This window comes from Apteryx mantelli, unplaced genomic scaffold (genome assembly GCF_036417845.1).
Source record: "Apteryx mantelli isolate bAptMan1 unplaced genomic scaffold, bAptMan1.hap1 HAP1_SCAFFOLD_20, whole genome shotgun sequence".
NCBI classification, from domain to species: Eukaryota; Metazoa; Chordata; class Aves; order Apterygiformes; family Apterygidae; genus Apteryx; species Apteryx mantelli.
This window is the reverse complement of record NW_027118553.1, coordinates 5,919,124-5,941,177: the sequence shown is the minus strand read 5'-3', so window position 1 is coordinate 5,941,177 and position 22,054 is coordinate 5,919,124. Positions and strand designations below refer to the sequence as shown.

The 22,054-nt window shown below is 52.9% G+C and overlaps 1 protein-coding gene across 1 annotated transcript; it reads left to right on the top strand.

Annotated features, from left to right (window-relative positions):
* Window positions 1-3,143: 3,143 nt before the first annotated feature.
* LOC136995995 (olfactory receptor 14C36-like) lies at window positions 3,144-21,442 on the top strand. The gene is made up of 3 exons (XM_067316990.1): window positions 3,144-4,061; window positions 14,687-14,828; window positions 21,327-21,442. Exons 1-3 carry the CDS (start codon window positions 3,144-3,146, stop codon window positions 21,440-21,442), a joined length of 1,176 nt encoding a protein of 391 aa, XP_067173091.1.
* Window positions 21,443-22,054: the final 612 nt, after the last annotated feature.

The following is a 22,054-nucleotide window of genomic DNA, read 5'->3' as shown; positions in this document are numbered from 1 at the left end:
TGCTGCATCAGAGCAAGCAGACACTGGCACATGCCTTGGACCACCTCTGTCTCTTCAAATGTCACCAGGTGTCACCAGGTAACTGACTCCCACCCTCCATCTCAGGTAATTATAATGGAAGTTTAGACAAGGAGTTCACATGTAGACATCTGTGTTGTGCTCACTTCAGCTTGGGCAAGGGGAATCCCACCTGCTGTGTGTTGGTGGAGTTTATGGTAGGGATCTGAATCCCACTGCATTCCAGGGTCTTCTAAACTGGCATAAGATGCTGCAATTGACTCATCTGAATCAACACCTGAACCATGGGTAAATGAACTCCCTTCCTCACCGCTTCCAGAGTGGGACATCTCCACCTCTTGCAGATAACCATTCTCTGATGAGATAAATTGTAATGCCGGAATCAGTCTTCCTTGAGTGCTTAGAGAGGGACCAAGGGTGATTATTTTAGTCTACTTCAGGGAACATTTCCCAGGAGGACGGAGCACAAGAGACAGAGAAAGTCAGGACTTCAGCTGAGAGGGGCCAGGCTCCAGGGATGGAGGGAGTGCCTGGCGACCTGGCAGCACTGCCGAAGACAGCTGTGTGCAGGAGCAGCTCCTCTGCAAAGAACAGCAGGGCTCCAGGCACTGCCTGCTGCTGCTGACATGAGATGAGAGAAGGCATAGGGAAGTGAAAGGCAGTGTGGAGTGGGACAGAGGAGAGCTCCTTGTGGGAGAAATCTTCACAGCCTTTTGCACGGTATGTCTCTGGCTTCAGGGCAATGCTACTGAGGTTCCTGCAGGGGTCTTCTAAACCCATCTCATCCCATAACTGATAGGCTTTTTAAGGATTGCTCTCCTAGCTCCTCCAATGCACAGGCAGTGGAGGAGATGCTTCAGAGTAGGGATTCCCTGCTACACCATCAGAAGGACAGGGCACGCTGCTCCATTCTCGCAGGGATGGCTGCAGGGGTGTGAAGTCAGGGAGTGCACACAAGTTTGCCCAGGGCTGTAATTCAGAGCAGCGTCTAGACAGTGACTCTGCTGCCTGCGAGGATCAGCACTCAGCCTGCCCAGAGAGCTCCCCATGACACTGTGGGGAGAAGCTCTGAGTGGAAGGAGTGACCCCCAGCAGGTCAGGTACATTCTCCTGCTGAGAGGGTGCTGCATGGGTCAAGGCTGCTCACAGCTCTAGCTCATGCACATGCCATGTCTGAGGGGTCTTTTCAAGAGGAAGATCAAGAGAAGGGCTACTTGCAAGAGAAGGAGCTTTCCTTCGGGTGTCTGCACTTTCAGTTTCCTATTTTTGGCAGGGAGAATGAAGGAACAATTTTCTGTTTTGGCAAGAAAGTAGGACTCCAAAACATTCACTCTCAAAGATTAATAGGTCTGTGAGAAACCTCATCAAGCCGCTTCATCCCCACCTCAGCCTACAGACAGCATCAACATCACCTTTGTGACCTCGTAGGAGTTTATGTGACCTCTTCCTTAGGACGTGCATGCACAGAGATGCCCCTGGGCAGTGCCCTGATCTGGGAGGTTTCTGAGGGCAGAACAGAGCACAAGGAGGGTGGGATGAGGGCTGTGAGCACTGATTGGGAAGAGATGTTGGGACAGAGTAAGAGCTCCAGGCAGCAGAGACAGCTCCAGGCAACAGAGATGGGCAGGAGAAGAGAGAGAACTGCTAACAGAATCATCATGGGAGGATGGATTTGGGCAAGTCATGGTCAGTCCCTGCAATGCAGACACCTTCCTCTCAGCAAGCCCCCTGTGTCTCCCCTCCCTCCCAGTAGAGCCTCTGCCCTGACAGCCATGGGGTCCAGGGCATGAGCAGCCTCCTCTGCAGCCAGACCTCCAGCAGAGGAGAGGAGTATCTCTCCTGCCATGGGCCCATTTACTGCTTCCCAACAAAGTTGCTGACAGCGACTGCCCTGCAATGTCGCCGTCTGCGAGGTGGTAGGCCCATGTGGGTAAGGTGAGGGCTTTCCTGAGTGCCCATCTGCCTCTCTCTCCTTGCCTCCCTTGGCAGTGGGATCATGGTGTTGCTCCTTGTTTCCCATCCTCTCCATGCTGCTCCTGTTTTTCTCTTGGGCTCCCTGGGGTTCAGGGTTTTCAGCTGCAGTTCAGACACCTGCCCTGCGAGTTATGCAAGAGAGGGGTCTGCTTGGGAGTGAGGTGTCTGCAGCCCCCTTCTAGCCTCGGTGGCTCCATGAAATGCACTCTGTGGGGCTGGGAATTGAGCTGACTCTCCCTTAAGGAGAGACCATCTTCAGTCTTTAACATCCTTTGACCATTTCCCTGTCATGTCCTGCCAGGCTGCAAGCTGCCCTCCAGAAGGGCACTGCTGCCTCATAGCATCTCTGTGATGTCCAGAAGACCCGTGAGGAATCTGCAGAGATGCTGAGAGTATGGAAATGGTGTTGGGGAACTGTATATGGGTGGCTGAAAAGAGCCCTGTGTGTCCTTGGCTAGAGGGGGAGTGTAGAGACCTCCCTCTGGTGCCCTGAGAAAGGGAGAGATGGTTGGAGATCTGCGGTTTTGAAACTGGACTCGTCTGCTCTCAGCAGGGCTGGTTTCTTTTTAGGGCAACATATGGGAGCGATCAACCCCCAGCTCCAAGAGGTGCGAGCAAATGACAGCTGGGAAGAAGGCTAACAGACAGACAAGCTGTCCTCACTCTGCACCAAGCGACAGGGAATCCATTTTTCTCAGGATTCACCGTGGAAATGCTGAGAATTGCTGCCTTTGAGGGTCACTCCGCAGGGGTGACAGGGGCATCTCAAAGAAAATAAACACTGTTAAAAAATCCCCCAAACTCTGTTCCTCAACCCTCATTCTTTAGAAGTGGTGGTGCAGATGCTGAAAAGCCCTTCCACATGCCCAGTGGATTTCACCTGGCAGGAACTGTAAATGTCAGAGATAGTCACAACCATTCCCATGTGTCCCACCACTGTGAGTCCCTGCTCCTCACAGCAGACTCTGCCAGTGCAAAGTGGAGTTCAAGCAAGGGAGCTGCACACAGATCCTCTCAGTAAAGAGAGAGGCAATGTGGGGGGTTGCATGAGAACTGCAACATTCGGGGGGGGGGTTGCTTTAAAAATGTCTCTCCTAACTTCTCAATGTCTTTTTTTCTTTGGACAATCCCCAAAGCCCAGAGGGAGCAAAATGTCCAACAGCAGCTCCCTCAATGAATTGCTCCTCCTGGCATTCGCAGAAACGCGGGAGCTGCAGCTCTTGCACTTCTCGCTCTTCCTGGGCATCTACCTAGCTGCCCTCCTGAGCAATGGCCTCATCATCACAGCCGTAGCCTGCGACCACCGCCTCCACACCCCCATGTACTTCTTCCTCCTCAACCTTTCCTTCCTTGACCTTGGCACCATCTCCACCACTGTCCCCAAATCCATGACCAATTCCCTCTGGAACACCAGGGCCATTTCGTACTCAGGATGTGCTGCCCAGGTCTTCCTGGTTGTCTTCTTTTTTACAGGAGAGTTCTCTCTTCTCACAGTCATGGCCTATGACCGCTTTGTGGCCATCTGTAGACCGCTGCACTATGGGACCATCATGGGTGGCAGAGCTTGTGTCAAAATGGCAGCAGCTGCCTGGGGCAGTTGTTTTCTGAATGCGCTGCTGCACACTGGGAACACCTTTTCACTACCACTCTGCAAAGGCCATGTGGTGGACCAGTTCTTCTGTGAAATTCCCCAGATCCTCAAACTCTCCTGCGCAGACTCCTACCTCAGGGAAGTTGGGCTTATTGTGGTTAGTCTCTGTTTATTCTCTGGGTGTTTCCTTTTCATTGTGCTGTCCTACGTGCAGATCTTCACTGCTGTGCTGAGGATCCCCTCTGAGCAGGGACGACACAAAGCCTTTTCCATGTGCCTCCCTCACCTGGCCGTGGTCTCCCTATGTGTCAGCACTGTAATGTTTGCCTACATGAAGCCCCCCTCGATCTCCTCCCCAGCTCTGGATTTGGTGGTGACTATTCTGTATTTGGTGGTGCCTCCAACACTGAACCCCCTCATCTACAGCATGAGGAACAAGGAGCTCAAAGATGCCCTGAGGAAAGTGATTTCATGGACAGTTTTCAGCAGTGGTAAAATTGCCTTTGCTCTCCACAATTGAATCCCAGTGTATACCAACCAGCCCTGAGCTTTCTTTGTTCACTTTATTTTTATTATTACTACCATTGTTATATTGTTTTTTATCATGTTGCTACACAAATGCTTGGATTCATTCCACTTTTACTGAGATTGCTCTGTCTCACCTGGTACCCATATCAAATTGTGTCTAATGCTGCATCAGAACTGACTCCAGCACAGTATCTCTGTAATAAAGTAAGTTCTACCCAGTGCAGTGCCTGAAGGCTGGGCTTTTCTTCCAAAGCTGGTGTCAGGAATAGGCCTAAGGAATTGCATGTCAAAAGGGCCTGCTGGGCAGAGTTGTCCATGGGTTTAGAAGCAAAAAGCTCATAATCATGTAATGATCTCTTAGAGACCAAGGGCTGGATTTAGGACTTGCCCATCACTGTCCAGTAGCAGCGGAGATGACGAATTGTCAATGATGATGTACACACCCAGGGCTGTTCCACACATTAAAGCACAGTGTCAGATGCCTGTCCTTCTGGAGGGGAATCTGGAGGTGCCAGGAGAGCTCTGGGAATCTCCTGGGACACTGTGTGCCTGGGGTGAGCAGTGAGTGGAGCAAGATGTAGAGGCACATCTGGACACAACTAGTACCCTTGGAAATGCTCCATAGTCCCTCCAAGCATCTGCCACATCCGCAGTCCCTGGAGGGATTAGAGGCCATGATCCCCATTTGGCTGGGTCTGCTTCCCATCCTGACCAGCATGGCCAGTGCAGATTGACCCTGTGGCCCTGTGGCTCCACACCCCGCTCACTCTGCAGAGCAGCACCATCAGCTCAGGGCCCTGCGGCAGAAGAGTGGAGGGGGTGTGGGAATGGCCAGCGAGATCAGAGGAGGGATTGGGAGAGATGAGAAGGAAGTGGAAGTGGGCTTGAAATTGCCGACCTTTAATGCAAGACAATGTTCAGAGTGTGGGCACACTGAAGTGAGCTCCCAGTGCAGAGCCAGAAGTCCTTGCTCTGCTGGCCCTCCACATGGCCTGGGAAGTGCCTGAAGAAGGATTAATGCTCCCCACCCTCCCAGCTCCTTGTGCCATCGTCCATCCTGATGGAGAAAGGCTGGGAGCCCTTGTGGGAGCTTGTGTTGAAGGAAGCAGCATCCAGGAGCCATATCAGTTTGCTGCTGTCCCTCAGGCCCTGTCCCCAGCACATGTCCATCAGACAATCTCCCCCACACTGTGTGCTGGTCCTCACCCCAAAAGTCACCCCCAGACAAGGCCCCATGCACAGCTGGAGAACTAAGCATGCAGCTGTGAGCCCTGAGAGGACAAGCCCTCTCCTGGATCCTCTGCAGGGCTGGCAGGGAGCATGCAGAGGATGTCCTGGGGCTGCCTACTTGGCCTGTAGACCATCTTCCTCCCATGGGGGCCCTCAGGCAGGGTCTCTCAGAACAAAGATCCGGCTCAGCTTGTTGTTGCATGAGCAGAGAGGAGAAACTGCCCCAGGAAACTCCTCCCAGACCCGGCCCCTCGTACCAGCCATTTCCAGCACTGGCCATTGCCCATGGTGCTGGTGAGGGGTGATCTTGGAATGTGAACAGCTCCGTCTGCCTGCTGGTCTCAGCACCCTTATGGGGGGCTGGCCATCTTGCCTGGCCTCTTTGTGGGCTCAGACCCCAGCAGACCCCAGAGCATGGCCTTCTGCTAACGCTGCGGGGGGACAGAATGAGGACTGGGCAGGGGTTGGGGACTGATGGAAGGCTGCTGGGCAGGGGGGCCTTGGGTGGACGGGGCACTGAGGTCTGTCATGGTGACCATGCTGGGGAGATGTTTCCCCACCCCGAAAGCACCCTGTCCTGTGCAGTGCCTGTACAGTGAGGCAGTGGATCCACGTGCAGGGCAGCAGGGCTGGGCCAGTGCAGAGATGGGGTGCAGGTGAGAGTCATGATACTCTGGGAAGCTCTCGACAGTCATGGAGGGGACACACTGCTGCTAGCAGGGTCGGGGGTCTCTCAGGGGCTGCAGCCACTGGCACTGCTTTCCAGAACTCCATACCCAGGACAGGTGGTTGGTGCCCAACATCACAGCTCATGGTGCCACCTCTCCTGTGTTGCCATCATCTCTCAGGAGCACTGCTGGGTGCGTCACTCCCTGCCTGGGTGTGGAAAGGAGCTGCTGGAGGTCTTCTCTTCTCACACCTGCTAATGCTCGCTCTGCCCTGGCATCGGCCCAACATGTCATGTTATGTCTCCATACGGTCTCCTCCGAGACCACACAGGGACCTGCAGCACGGAGCCCTGCTTGGAGCTGGCCACCACAGCTTGTCTGAGGGGTCCCAGGAGATCCCAGTAAGGCTGTATTTGGAGGTGAGGCTGTGATGGTCGTTGGTCAACATAGATGGGATGGTCTGGCTAGGGGCCAAAGGGAGGAAAGGCCGAGAAACAACAAGAAGATGCAGTAAGGGAAATTTCAAAAGAGTTTAAGAAAAAAATAATGAAACAACCATGGCAGCACTGCGGAAGTGGCCAGGAGATCTTTAAAAATTCTCCTGGGGAAGGCACTTACCAACCTGATCTAACTGTAGAGTTAGCCCAGCCCAGAGCAGATCATGGTCCTGGAGATCTCTGGTGGTCACAGAATCACAGAATCACAGAATCACTGAGGTTGGAAGGGACCTCTGGAGATCATCTAGTCCAACCCCCCTGCTCAAGCAGGGTCACCTAGAGCACATTGCACAGGAATGCATCCAGGCGCATTTTGAATATCTCCAGAGAAGGAGACTCCACCACCTCTCGGGGCAACCTGTTCCAGTGCTCTGTCACCCTCACAGTGAAAAAGTTTTTCCTCATGTTAAGATGGAAGTGTCTGTGTTTCAGTTTGTGCCCATTGCCTCGCGTCCTGTCGCTCAGCACCACTGAAAAGAGTCTGGCCCCATCCTCTCGACACCCTCCCTTCAGATACTTGTACACATTGATAAGATCTCCTCTCAGCCTTCTCTTCTCCAAGCTAAACAGGCCAAGCTCTCTCAGCCTTTCCTCATAAGAGAGATGCTCCAGTCCCCTAATCATCTTTGTGGCCCTTCGCTGGACTTGCTCCAGTAGTGCCACATCCCTCTTGGACTGGGGAGCCCAGAACTGGACGCAGTACTCCAGATGTGGCCTCACCAGGGCTGAGTAGAGGGGGAGAATCACCTCCCTCGACCTGCTGGCAACACTCTTCCTGATGCACCCCAGGATACCATTGGCCTTCTTGGCCACAAGGGCACATTGCTGCCTCATACTTAACTTGGTGTCCACCAGCACTCCCAGGTCCTTCTCAGCAGAGCTGCTTTCCAGCAGGTCAACCCCCAACCTGTACTGGTGCATGGGGTTATTCCTCCCCAGGTGCAGGACCCTACACTTCCCTTTGTTGAATTTCATGAGGTTCCTCTCTGCCCACCTCTCCAGCCTGTCCAAGTCTCTTTGAATGGCAGCACAGCCCTCTGGCATATCGGCCACTCCTCCCAGTTTTGTATCGTCAGCAAACTTGCTGAGGGTGCACTCTGTGCCTTCATCCAGGTCATTGATGAAGAAGTTGAACAAGACTGGACCCAGGACTGACCCCTGGGGGACACCGCTAGCTACAGGCCTCCAACTAGACTCTGTGCCACTGATCACAACTCTCTGAGCTCTGCCATTCAGCCAGTTCTCAATCCACCTCACTGTCCACTCATCTAACCCACACTTCCTGAGCTTGTCTATGAGGATGCTAGGGGAGACAGTGTCGAAAGCCTTGCTGAAGTCAAGGGAGACAACATCCACTGCTCTCCCCTCATCTACCCAGCCAGTCATTCCATCAGAGAAGGCTATCAGATTGGTTAGGCATGATTTCCCCTTGGTGAAGCCATGCTGACTACTCCTGATCACCTTCTTTTCCTCCACATGCGTGGAGATGGCTTCCAGGATGAGCTGCTCCATCACCTTTCCAGGGATGGAGGTGAGGCTGACTGGCCTGTAGTTCCCTGGGTCCTCCTTCTTGCCCTTTTTAAAGACTGGGGTGACATTGGCTTTCTTCCAGTCCTCGGGCACCTCTCCTGTTCTCCATGACCTTTCAAAGATGATGGAGAGTGGCTTAGCAATAACGTCCGCCAGCTCCCTCAGCACTCGTGGGTGCATCCCATCAGGGCCCATGGATTTGTGGGTGTCAAGTTTGCTTAAATGATCTCTAACCCACTCCTCCTCCACCAAGGGAAAGTCTTCCTCTCTCCAGACTTTCTCTCTTGCCTCCAGGTTCTGGGGTTCCTGAGGGCTGGCCTGACCAGTAAAGACTGAAGCAAAGAAGGCATTCAGTAACTCTGCCTTCTCTGCATCCTTCGTCACCAGGGCACCCACCCCATTCAGCAAAGGGCCCACATTTTCCCTAGTCTTCCTCTTGCTGCTGATGTATTTGAAGAAGCCCTTCTTGTTGTCCTTGACATCTCTAGCCAGATTTAATTCCAAACGGGCCTTAGCCTTCCTCGTCGCATCCCTGCATACTCTGACAACATTCCTATATTCATCCCAAGTGGCCTGTCCCCCTTTCCACTTTCTGTAGACTTCCTTCTTCTGGTTGAGTTTTGCCAGGAGCTCCTTGCTCATCCATGCAGGTCTCCTACCTCCTTTGCTTGACTTCCTACTCATAGCGATGCACCGCTCTTGAGCCTGGAGGAAGTGATGTTTGAATATTAACCAACTCTCTTGAACACTCCTTCCTTCCAGGGCCCTCACCCATGGGATTCCTCCAAGTAGGTCCCTGAAGAGGCCAAAGTTTGCTCTCCTGAAGTCCAGGGTTGCGATCCTACTTGGTGCCCTGCTGCCTCCTCGCAGGATCCTGAACTCCACCATCTCATGGTCACTGCAGCCAAGGCAGCCCCCAACCTTCACATCTTCCACCAGTCCTTCTTTGTTTGTTAGTACGAGGTCCAGCAGCACACCTCTCCTTGTTGGCTCCTCCACCACCTGTGTCAAGAAGTTGTCACCAATGCTCTGCAGGAATCTCCAGGACTGTTTGTGCCTAGCTGTGTTGTCTCTCCAGCAGATATCGGGGTGGTTGAAGTCCCCCATGAGAACCAGGGCCTAGGATCGTGAGGCTACTTCCAGCTGTCTGTAGAAGGCCTCATCGACTTCCTCATCCTGATCAGGTGGCCTGTAGTAAACACCCACAACAGTGTCACCTCTATTAGCCTGCCCTTTGATCCTTACCCATAAGCTCTCGACTCGCTCTTCATCCACCCCTAGGCACAGCTCCATACATTCCAGTTGCTCTCTCACATAAAGAGCAACTCCACCACCTCGCTTTCCTGGCCTGTCTTTCCTAAAAAGCACGTAGCCATCCATGACAGCACTCCAGTCATGCGAGCTATCCCACCATGTCTCTGTAATGGCAATGAGATCATGGCCCTGTGACCGCACAGATATCTCTAGTTCTTCCTGTTTGTTCCCCAAGCTGCGTGCATTGGTGTACAGGCATTTCAGGGAGGTGATCGAGCATGCATCCCTCACAATTAAAATCCTCTAGGAGGAAGGGGCTGGAAAGTGGAGTCCTGGGCAGGGGAAACTCCTGTGGGGTTGAGTCCTTGCTGGTATTTGTACTGCCTGGTCAAGCCTGACCTCAGAGTTACACAGTGAGTGAGTTCATCCTCCAAAGGAGTCTCTGCTCCATGGGCAATAGGAGTCAAAACAGTGTCGGGAGAGTGCAGAAAAGTTCTCAAGAACACGCCAGGCATTCAGCCCCTTCGACTGCTGAGGTGTCCCCAGACTGGTGCTTTGCATCCTGGGTCTGAAGGGCAGAGAAATCTTTGGAGCCAGAGCAGACCGGAGTCCTACCTCCTGGGCTCATGGGTTACAGGGCATCAGCAGGGCTGTAGTGGCTGCAGGGAGGGAATCAGTGCCCAGGGCATGAGCAGATCCTCCTCTGCCCTCCCCTCTCTCTTCACAGCCCAGAACAGAGATCATGTTTCCCATGTTGGCCCTCCCTGCCAGGCTGTATTCCCACCTGGAGGGGAGGCAGGCTTCCCACTGGGGAAATGCAGGAGAGCCCAGTCTCATCTAGAGGAGCAGGGTCCCACCACACCTGCTGGGTGGCCAGGGCTGCAGGCTGCACACACCACTCTGTTCCCCGCAGACCTCCTGCCTGGGGCTGGAGGGTGCCCAGCAAGAAGGCAGGCATGCCTGGGGATCTGGTGCCATTGGGGTGCCGGCCTTTGGACCAGCCTCTGTCTGTATGGGACTTGGGAGCTTCTCCGCCTCCATGGTAGTGGTAAAGCTAGTGTCCCAGCTTCTTCCCTCTGGAGAGCTGAGGATTTAATTCTCTGGGGAAAGCGAAAAAGAAAGCCTTTTGTCCATGGGACTTATACCACGCTGTCAACCCTCTGCTGTCTTCTCCTGCTCTATCACCCCAGAAATCCTTTGGCAGGGACATTTTTTGGTTTCTGACCCTGCTTTGAGCAGCAGGTTGGGCTACAGGCCTCCTGTGGTCCCTTCAACCTGAATTATCCTAAAAGCCTATGACCTCAGGCCCCATTTCAAGCACAGGGCAAATGTCTCTGGGACAGGAGTCATTTGGGCTTTATGTGACCATCTAAAAGAAGGCTGGTGAACACCTCCTCCTCCTTCCTTGTTGACTGTAAGAGCAGCCTGGGAAGCACTGCCTCAGGCATATCTACATCACCCTGAAAATTCTTTGCATCCACCTTTAACCACATAGAAGTCCATTGCCTGGATCCCCTCAGTGGTGAGGGGAGAAATGCAGGCTTTTCTGCAGGGTGAGTTCTCTACCTCTGTAGTTGCACCTCTAAGTAGATGGTGCCATGCTGCCCTTTCTTTCCTGCCTGAAGCTCAGCCTGGATGGGGATGTGAATGTGGAGGTTGTCTGTCACTGCAATGACCTTGAGATGGTGGAGAGGTAGGAGGAATGACAGAATCACTGCCCTGGACTGCAGCAGAGAGGATTTCATTTTATTCAGGATCTGCTTGTCAGGATCCCACAGGTGACTGCCCTGGAGGGCAGAGGAGCCATGCAGCCCTCTTGGATCTTCAGGAACAATGTCCTCAAAGCACAGGAACACTCTAGTCTGCAGGAAACTCCATCAGGGCCTGGCCTGAGGATGCACAGATGAGCTTTGCGATCACTTTCTGATTTAGGACTTGAAAAAGCAGAAGGAAGTGCACAGAGGTTTGAAATAGGAATGGACTACCCAGGAAGAAGACACAGCCATTGCATGTGGTGGAAGGGATGGAGTTAGGCAAGCCAAAGATCAGCTGGAGCTGGAGGTGGAGCTAGGAAGAGATGGGGAGGGCAACCAGGAGGGCTTCTGTAAGGATGGTGGCATCACAAGGCAGTCGGAGAAGGAAAATGAAATCTCCCTGTTCAGTGGGGCAGAGGACCTAGTGACAAAGACAAGGAAAGGCTGAGGAGCTCATTGCCTCTTTCACCTTGTCTTTTACTGGTATTGTCTACTGCCAGGCCTCCCTGGCCCACGAGTCCTTTGGCAGCATCTGTGTTAGCAAAGCCTCACCCATGGCAGAGGACAGAGCAGCTGGGGAGGAACTTTGCCCAGTGGACACACACAGAAGTCCATGGGAACAGATGGGAAGCACCCCAGGGTGCAGGGAGAGATGGCTGGAGTCATTGCAATGCTGCTGTTGATCGTCTTTTAAAGGTCAGGGTAATCAGGGAGGATCCTGATGACTGGGAAAAGGCAGACATTGCACCCATTTTTCAGAAGGGCAAGAGGGAGGATCTGGGCAACGACAGGCTGGTCCTCTTCATCTCAGTCCCTGGAAAGGTGATGGAACAAATCCTCCTGGAAACCATCTCCAAGCGCATTAAGGAGAAGGCCTGGAAGAGGCAGCATGCGTTGACCAAGGGGAAATGGAAACCATGCCTGACCAACCCGATTGCCTTCTGCCATCAGATGAATGGCTTTGTGCACAAGGGGAAGGCAGGGGATTTTGTGAACCTTCACTTTAGCAAGGCCTTTCACACAGTCCCCCAGAGTCTCCTTATAGGCAAATTCTTCAGACCTGCCCTGCATCAATGGACCATAAGGCAGGTGGAAGATTGGCTGGACCATCAGGCTGAAACGCTGTGATCAGTGGTACAAGTTCCAAGTGGCAGCTGGTTACTAGCGGCATCCCTCAGTGATCACCATGTGGGGCAGGACTGTTCAACATCTTGATGAATGGCCTGCACAGTGGATGGAGCGCACTCTCAGCACCTTTGTGGACAATGCATAAGTGGGGGGAGCCCCTGGGCAACCTCATCTAGTTCCCTCTGCATTGACCAGGGTGGTTGGGACTAGATGACGTCCAGAGGTCTCCTCCACCCTAAGTGCTGTGATTCAGTGAACCGTTCCCTGGAGTGCTCTGAAAAGAGAGAAGAGGCCGAGGAAGAAGAAAGGAGAGAGAGGCAGAAGAAGAGATCTGAAACATGTCCATTTAAATAAAGTAGTTCCTCAGAACAGTTTCTCCATGCAGAGGATTGCCAGCAAATGTATTTTGATGAAGAATGTATGAGGGCCATTACACAGAAAGGCTCCCCAGGGGCTGATTAGAGCCGAAAGTTGGAGGCCCTGATTGCAGGTAGGCAAAGGCAATGTGAGGGTGGCTGTGATGCCAAGTCAACCTTGATGTGTGTTATCAAGCAGAGTGACCAGGCACTGACAGCCAGCCCCTGGATAAGGTGATGCTTTCCATCACGCATTGCTCAGGGCTCTTCCTGGGGGCAGTGTGTGGGTGGGGATGCACAGTGCCGAGTGGAGGACCATGATATAGCACCTCTTGGGGTCCCAAAGCACAAGGAGGCAGGAAGGCCACAGTGCTTTATGGAAACAACATCTTCTCGTGGGCCTTGGTGGCAAAGAAAGACACCAGCCATAGCCAAAAGGACAAAGGCCTAACTGTGTTGGGAGCTTTCAGCCTTGGCAGTGCCCTTGGCCATCTCCACCAAAGGTGTCCTGTCCTTTCCCACACCTGTGCCTGTTTCCCTGCAGACTGTATACACCCAAGCTGCTTCCCCACCTTGCTCTCACCCCGCGATCTCCCCAACTCTACTGATGTCTTCCTGTCCTCACTTGCTTTTCCTTGAAACACCAAGCCAAGGGCTGAACGCAGACTCCCTCTGGGTGGCCTCTGGCACCACAGCACTACCCTGCAAGTGACATTTGCTTTCCCTAATGTCACAGCTAAGGCCAACAAGCTGCTCTTTGTGGCTTTTCCTCCTTCTCATGCTCTTTCCCACTACCAAGAGAAGCTCCATCATCTCTGAAACCCCCCTTCAAGCAGTCACAGGCTCCTACTCTACTGCCCTTTGTCTCCACTTCAGCAAGATAAAGAAGCCCAGGTCCCTGAACCTCTCCTCATGGATGGGATTATTCCCACCTAGGCACAGGACTTTACACTTCTCTTGTAAATCTTCATGAGGTTCTGTTGTGTGAATCACCCGACCTTCTCAAGATCCTTGAGGACTGAAGCTCCTCTGTGTCAACACAAAACAAGACAAAATCAAACAAACAAACCAAAGCAGCACCAGTGGGTTAAGGGTAGGCAGTGGTGGGCTGTAGGAGAAGGGATCAGGATGGTAAAAGAGACAGACTTAAAAGGGGAGAAAGAAAAAAGAAAAAGGTAATTAAAAGTGAAGGAAAGGATTGATCAGGGCTGTTTGGGGGGTTCCTGCCAAGAAGCCCTACATCTGAATAATTCTGGCTGGAGAAGGACAAGAAAGCTGGCCTGCTTCCACTGTCACAGGGCACCTGCATGCTTTCCCTGACATCCACAAGAGAAGATTGAGAGTGGGAAGAATCACGGACTCCTTCAGGGTGGAAGGGACCTCAGGAGGTCTCTAGGCCAATCTGCTTCCTCAAAGCAGAGTCATCTCTGGGGTCAGAGCAGGTTACTCTGGGCTTCTTTCAGTCTGGTCTTGGATACCTCGAAGGGAGGAGACTGCACAGCCTCTCTGGGCAACCACTTCCAATGCTTGACGATCCTCATAGTGGAAAAGCTTTTCCTTATGTCTCCTGCATGAACATCTCTTCTTCCAAATTATGCCCATTGTCTCTTGTCCTCCCACCATGCACCCTGGTGGAGAGCCTCGCTCCATCTTCTTGATGACCTCCTCATAGCAACTGGAAGGCTGCTATGAGATCCCTCCAAAGCCATCTCTTCCACAACTTGAACAAGCCCCATTTCCTCACAGAACAAGTGTTCCAGCTCCCCAGCTATTGTGAGGGCCCTCGTCCAAATTTGCTCCCAGTTATCAACCTCTTTCTTGTTCTGGGAACCCAAACCTGGATGCAGTGTTCTAGATGTGCTCTAATGAATACTGAATAGAAGGTGATCATCATTTCCCCTGACCTCCTGGCTGTGCTCCTGGTCATACAGCCCACGATGCTTCTGGCCTTCTTTGCTGCCAGGGAACGCTGCTGGCTCATGTTTTGCCTCCTGTCCCCCAGCACCCTCATGTCTTTTTCCACACAGCCGCTCCCCAGGCACTTAGGCCCCAGCTTGTAACACCGCGGGGTGTTGGTTTATCCCAAGTGCAAGACCTGGCATTTGGCCTTGTTGAATTTCATGAGGTTCCTGACAGCCCTTTCCTCCTGCCTTTCTAGGTCCCTATCAGTGGCAGCCCTCAAGCACAGGACTGGGCCCCTCCTGCCTCCAGTTTGGGGTCCTTCAGCAAGTGTGATGAGTATTGCCTTTTCCATGTCACCAATAAAGTTGTTGAACAGGACAAGTTCCTGGAGGCCCGTGGTGCTCCACTTCTCCCTGGCCTTCAGGAAGAGCACTATACATTCACCACTGCCCTCTGAACATGTTCATCCAACAAGTTCTTTACCATCTGGTTGTCCACCCATCTAGGCGGTACATTTTTAAATTGTATTCCACAAAAACGTTGTGGGAGACAGTGTCAAACACCTTGCTCAAATCAAGTTGAAAGACATTTTCTGCTCTCCAACCACAAATAGAGCTATTTAATCCTAGAAGGCAATCAGGTTGGTGAGGCACAATTTACCCTGGGTAAATCCATGCTGCCTCTTCCCTATCACCTTCTTCTCCCTCATGTGCCCAGAAATGAGTGGACTCGCTCCATGACACACTCCTCAACCAATTGAGGCTGAATGGCCTGTAGTTCCCTGGGTTGCCCTCTGGGCCTTTTTTGAAGATGGATGTAACATTTGCCTTTCTGCAGTTATTGGGACCTCACTCCATCTCCACAACCTTTCGAAGATGACAGAGGGCGGCCTTACTATGACAGCGACCAGCTCTCTCAATGTCCTTGCGTGCAGCCATTCCAATCCCACTGACTTGTAGGGGTTGAGTTCTTGCAAGTCATCCTTTACTCAACCCTCATCCCCTGCTGGCTCTTTTTTTCCTCTGGAGCCCTGACGCTATGCACAACAGCCCAGGAGATCATGTTGGTGAAGACTGAAGCCAAGAAGGCGGCACTGAGCTCCTCAGACCTACCTGCATCTGCTATTACTAGAGCCCCTGGCCCATTCAGCAGTGAGCCCAGGTGTTCCTTGCTTATTCTTTCTCTGTTAACGGAGTAGTAGCAGCTCTTCTTCATGCCCTTGATGTCCCCTGCAAGTGTTTACCCTCTGGGAGCTTTGGTTTCACCATCCCTACTTGGGTGGACAAGAGGGTCCTGTTTAGCCAAGCCCATCTCCCCAAAGGTCTCCTAGTTTTAATGAGTATCAGTATGGACCATCCTTGTGCTTGGTGGCTGCTGCCCTTAAAGACCTGCTGGCTTTCCTAAGCTCCATTGCCCTTCAGAGCTGCCTCCAATGGGATCCCCCACCAGTCCCCTGAGGAGGACAAAGTTTCCTCCTTTGAAGGCTGGAGTCTGTACACTACCATTGTCCTTCCTCACTGCCCTCACGATCTGGGACTCCACTGTTCCATAGTCACTGCAGCCAAGGTTTCCACAGATTATCACAGCCCTCATCAGTTCTTCCTTGTGTGTGAGTACCAGATCCAGGTGAGCGTCACCCTTACTGGCCCATCAGGGAGCTGTGCTTAGAAGCTGTCCCTGACAGCCTCCAGAGATCTCCTGGACTGCTTGCACCCTGCTCTTTGCCCTTCCAGTGAATATTGGGGAGATTAAAGTCCCCCCATCAGAATGAGGCCCTGTGACCCACTGACTTCCTCAGGTTGCTTAAAGGAGACTGCATCCACCTCCTCACCCTCATCGGGTGCTTTGTAACTCCCATCACAACGTCACCTTTACTCTGATGCTCACGCACGAGCTCTCACCCAAACCTGTGTCCATCCCAAGGAAGTGCTCCATACATCTGAGCTGTCCCTTCACACAAAGGGCATCCCCCCTGCTCATCTTCCCTAACGGTCTTCCCTGCAGAGCTTGTACCCTGCCATCACAGTCCTCCAGTCATGCTAGCAGTCCCTCCACATCTCAGTTATTCCAACCATGTTTCAGGCCTGTGACAGCTTGTGCATCTCCATCTGCTCCTCTCTGTGCCCCAGGCTGCAGGCACTTGTGTGTATTGGGGTTGCAGAGCCTCAGCTGTGGCGCAGAGAACAGATTTGTAATGGTGAAACCTGTTACCAAGGGCAAGGACACCATGTGTGCAATGGCCCCGCTTCAGAGCAGAGACACGCTGGCATAGATAGCAGGTGGCAATGTAATGATGAAAGGAGGTTCCCACTAAGACAGCAAAGCCTGCAGTGCCCAAGGCCAGGGAGAAACAGAGCTGGACTGTGCAGGAATGGCAGGAGATGGATTAGCTGCCTGAGCTGACTCTGCAGCACCTTGTGGCCTGTGACAGAGGTGAATCGATCTCCAGGCAGGACAAGTGCCACTGAAGAAGTGCCTGGACCTCACTAGCCTGTGATTTGGCAGCTGGAGGTCATCATTAGCCCAGTTCCTGTTCATATCATCTGGGGGTGAGAAGAGGTTCAGGAGGAGGAAAGCTAGAAGGTTTTAAGGGTGCAGAGACTAGAGCAGAGACCTTGCTGTGATGTGCCTTCCCCATTTGTGAAGCACGCTTGGCTGTAGATCAGAAGGACTTGGCCTAAAGGCAGTGGTGGGATCCAGTTGTTTGGGCGCTGGTAGGAAACCTGAGATGCCCTGGGGCACTGGCCCAGCAACCACTCCAAAGGGGCATGGTTTTCCTAGAGGTCCCATGGTGTATCTGCTAGAGACATGTGCTTGTGCTGGACACCCCAGGCATCCGACATGGCCCTGCAGGCCTATTTCTATGTCGCTGAATCAAGTGCCTGCACTGGATGACATCAACTGTTTGCAATGTCGGGATCTGCATGTGTCTCAGCTTCCTGATGAGTGGAGCTCTGGTAGCAGTGGGCATCTAGTATCATTTCAGGTGGCCAAGGAAATTCCCTGCCTGGCCCCCAACTAATGCTCCAGAAGGATGACGGTCTTACACTTGCTCCATCAGAGCAAGCAAACCCTGGCACATGCCTTCGAGCATCTTTGTCTCTTCCAATGTCACCAGGTGTTTGTGTGTGAGCAACTGACATCCACTCCCCATCTCCAGTGATTATAATAGAGGATAGACCTCGATCTTGCATGCAGACATCCGTGCTGTGCTCACTTCTGCCTGGGCAAGGGGACTCCTACTTCCCGTGTGTTTTCTGTGGAGATCATGGGAAGGATCTGAACCCCACTGCATCCCAGGGCCTTCTAAGGCAGCCTGAGAAGCCCAAACTGACTCATCTGAAGCAATACCCAAACCATGGGAGAACAAACTCTATTCTTGTTCCTGTCAAGGAGTCCTGCCTAGTTAAGAGATGGGAAGAGGGGCTTCCTGAGTGGGACATTTCCACCTGTCATAGATAGCCATCCTCTGATAAGACAAACTGCAATGCTGGAATCAGTCTCTCTGCACTCTTTAGGAAAGAACCATAGCTGATCATTTTAGTCTACTTCAGGGAACATTTCCCAGGAGGAGGGAGCACAAGGGACAGAGAAAGTCAGGACTTCAGCTGTGCCCCTGCTCCTGAGCAGGGCCAGGCTCCAGGGTTGGAGGGAGCTCATGGCAACCTGGCAGCACTGCCCAGAGACAGCTGTGTTCAAGAGCAGCTCCTCTGCAAAGAGCAGCAGGGCTGCAGGCACTGCCTGCTGCTGCTGCTGACGTGAGATGAGACAGAGAGATGTGAACTATACTGTGGAGTGGGAGGCCAGAGGAGAGCTCCTTGTGGGAGAAATCTTCACAGCTCTTGACACGGTAAGTCTCTGGCTGCAGGGCAATGCTACTGAGGTTCTTGGAAAGGTCCTGAAACCCATTCAGTCACACAACTGGATTTTTAAGGATCCTTCTCCCAGCTTCTCCTGTGCAGAGCAGGCGGAGATGCTTCAGAGCAGGGATTCCCTGCCACACTGTCACAGGGACAGGGCATCCTGCTACCTTGTCCCAAGGACACTGCAGGTGTGTGAAGCCTGGTTGTGCACACAGGTCTGTCCAGGTTCGTGAGTCAGAGCAGTGTCCCTGTGCCCCAGGGTGCTGTGTGCCCAAAGTAGTTACTCTGCTGCCTGCAAGGGTCAGCACTCAGCCTGTCCGGGAAACTCCCCACAGTGCTGTGGGGAGAAGCTCTGGGTGAGAGGAGAGATCCCCGTCAGGGCAGGCTGACCATTTTCTCAGGAGGATGCTGCATGGGTCAGGGATGCCCACAGCTCCAGCTCACTCCCAGGACATTTCTGGAGGGGCCTTTCCAAATGGAAGGTCAAGGCAGGGATTATATGAAAGGGAAGGAGCTGTCATGAGTCTGTGCTTTCACTTTGATGCGCTTTTGGTTGGGTGAAATGGGATTGGATCTGTCAGGTTTAGACAGGGGCCGGAGGCTCCAAAACAGTGACACTGAGAGAGGAGCAGTTCTGGGAGGGACTCAGCAAATGCCTTCATCCACCCCTCAGCCTAAGGACAGAGCCAGCATCAACTTTCCAGCCTCAGCAAGGTTTGTCTCACCTGCTATGTAGCACCTGCAGACATGGAAGTGCCCTGGGCAGAGCCCTTCACCCAGGAGGTTTCTGCAGGGCAGAGCTGAGCACCCAGCGGGTGGGATGGGGTCTGTGAGCACTGAGAGGGGAGAGACGTGGGGACAGAGAAACAGCTCCCCGCAGGGACGGCTCCAGGCAGCAGAGTCATGCTCAAAGTGTGAGAGGAAACCATCAACTGCAACTCCTCCTCTCCTCTCCCAGCCAGCACAGCACTTTGGTCTCAAGGCTGGGGGGTCCATGGCAGGAGTCATTTCCTCAGCAGCTGGACATGCAGGAGAGGAAACACTCCTGAGTGCCCCTCTGTCCCTCCCTGTCTCTGCCTGCCTGGGCACAAATATCATGGTATTGCTGCCTGTTTCCCACCTGTCCATGCTGCCCTTGTGCTTCCCCTTGGACTCTCTGGGCAGGGGGGTTTCTGATGCAGTTCAGACACTGACCCTGCAGGTTCTGCCATGCAGACGTGTCCTTGACAGTGAGGTGCCCAAGTGCCCCTCTAACCTGGGGGCTCTGGGCAACGCAGTGTGGGGGGTCTGGGAATTAGCCAGGTCTCTCGTCAGGACACCCCATCCTTAGGACATTCAGCCATTTCCCTGGGGTGTCTGGCTGGGCTGCAAGCTGCCCTCCACAAGGACACAGCTCTCCCATTGCAGCTGCGTGTTATCTAGGTGTCCCAGGAAGAAGACACCTAGATCCTGAGGCCACGCTGAGACATGCTGCTGGGTGGCTGGATGTGGGCAGCTGGAAGGAGCCCGATGTGTTGCTGGCTAGAAGGAGACAGCTGAGACCTCCCTCACATTCCCTCAGAAAGAGTGCTGATGGGCACTTTGCAAGTGCATTCCTCTGCTCTCTGCGGTGTCGTTTCTCTTTTGGGTAACACGAGTGCAACTGTCCTCCACCTCCAAGGTGAGAGCACAGGGCAGCTGGGAAGAAGGCAGATGGACAGGCCAGCTCTGCTCCCTCTGCACTAAAGCCAGAGTGAATCCTTTTGCCTCTCCAGAATCACAGCTGCTCACCCTGAGTGCAGCAGCAATGCTGAGGGTTTCTGTCTCCAGGAATCCTCCTCAGGTGTGACAGGGTCAGCTAAAGAAAAGCAAAGAAATCTTAAAACTATTCATGACCCCACATTATTTAGAAGTGGGAGTGAAGATACTGAAACTTCCTTCAGCATTATGAGTGGATGAAATCTGACTGGAACTGGGAATATAACAGTTCAGTCACCCCTTTTCCCATGTCCGCAGTGCTGTAGGTCAGGGCTGACTCCTCTGGAGCCCAAGGGCAGAGGCCCCTGCTCCTCACATCAAACTCAGCCAGCACAAACCAGAGATCAAGCCACAGAACTCAATGATGTTGCTGCTGAGATGGGGAGAGATAATGTGTGTGTTTGGGAGGGTTTTATGAGAAATTTTTGCTCAGAGAAGTCTGTCTTAACTTCTCAATGTCTTTTTTTCATCAGACAGTCCCCCTGTGCCGCAAAGGAGCAAATGTCCAACAGCAGCTCCTTCAACGAGTTCCTCCTGGCATTTGCAGACACGCAGGAGCTGCAGCTCTTGCACTTCTCGCTCTTCCTGGGCATCTACCTGGCTGCCCTCCTGGGCAACGGCCTCATCATCACAGCTGTAGCTGCGACCACCACCTCCACACCCCCATGTACTTCTTCCTCCTCAACCTCTCACTTCTCGACCTTGGCACCATCTCCGTCATTGTCCCCAAATCCATGGCCAATTCTCTGTGGGATACCAGGACCATTTCCTACTCAGGATATGCTGCGCAGCTCTTTTTCTTTGTCTTTTTCCTTTTGGCTGAGTATTCTCTTCTCACAGTCATGGCCTGTGAACGCTTTGTCGCCATCTGCAAACCCCTGCATTACAGGACCCTCATGGGCAGCAGAGCTTGTGTCAAAATGGCAGCAGCTGCTTGGGCCAGTGGTTTTCTCAATGCTGTGATGCACACTGGGAACACATTTTCACTACCACTCTGCAGAGGTAACACAGTGGACCAGTTCTTCTGTGAAGTTCCTGAAATCCTCAAGCTCGCCTGCTCAGAGTCCTACCTCAGGATGGTTTGGGCACTTTTAATTGGTGTTTGTTTAGGCTTTGGGTGTTTTGTTTTCATTGTGCTGTCCTACGTACAGATCTTCACTGCCGTGCTGAGGATCCCCTCTGAGCAGGGCCGGCACAAAGCCTTTTCCATGTGCCTGCCTCACCTGGCCGTGGTCTCCCTCTTTCTCAGCACTATAATATATGCCTCCATGAAGCCCCCTTCCCTTTCCTCACCAGCTGTAGATCTGGTGGTGGCTGTTCTGTATGCGGTGGTGCCTCCAGCAGTGAACCCCCTCATCTACAGCATGAGGAACAAGGAGCTCAAAGATGCACTGAGGAAACTGGTTCAGTAGGTACAATGTCAGCACCAATAGCTGTCCTATGTGCATCTGCTCCTCATTCCCAGGGTATTTGGCAACATAGCTAGGTGTTGCTCATGTCTTTCTTTCTTACTTTCTTTTCTCTCTTGCATTCTCCTAAAAGAAATAAATATTTTGCTTTGTGCCTCTTGTCTTCAGGAATCTCTCATTTGAATCTGATCGAGAGGCTGTGTTGAAGCAGGAAGCCAGGTTTCCCCCTTCATCAGCAGAGATGGGGGAACCTGAGCTTCTTGGATGCCTTCAGTGCAATGAATGAGGAGAGTTTCCCTTTGCAGTGTCTCTTTTGGTGCTGACACCAAGGGAGCTCAGGGGCACAGAGTCAGGCTCCCCCGAGTACAGTCGTTTGCAGACCATGGGTCCCGTGTCCATTAGGAGAGCTCAGCTCCTGTGGCCACAGTCAGGGTATGATCTCACACCCCTCTCCTGTGAGGGTGGCAGCCGGCTGTTACCATGGGCTGGTCCCTTCCCTCCACAGCGTTCCAACACTCCAAGCAGAGCGAAAGTGGAAAGGAGGAGAGTCTGGATGAAGTCTGCGGGGACAGTCCCTCTGCTCCTCAGGACCATTCCCCCACTGCCACAGCAGGC

Coding starts and splice junctions, on each gene's coding strand:
- LOC136995995 (XM_067316990.1), top strand. CDS start 3,144: ATGTCCAACAGCAGCTCCCTCAATGAATTGCTCCTCCTGGCATTCGCA. Junction 4,062..14,686: donor GGAAAGTGATTTCATGGACA/GTTTTCAGCAGT, acceptor CTGCCTTTCTAG/GTCCCTATCAGTGGCAGCCC. Junction 14,829..21,326: donor CAAGTTCCTGGAGGCCCGTG/GTGCTCCACTTC, acceptor TTTCCTCACCAG/CTGTAGATCTGGTGGTGGCT.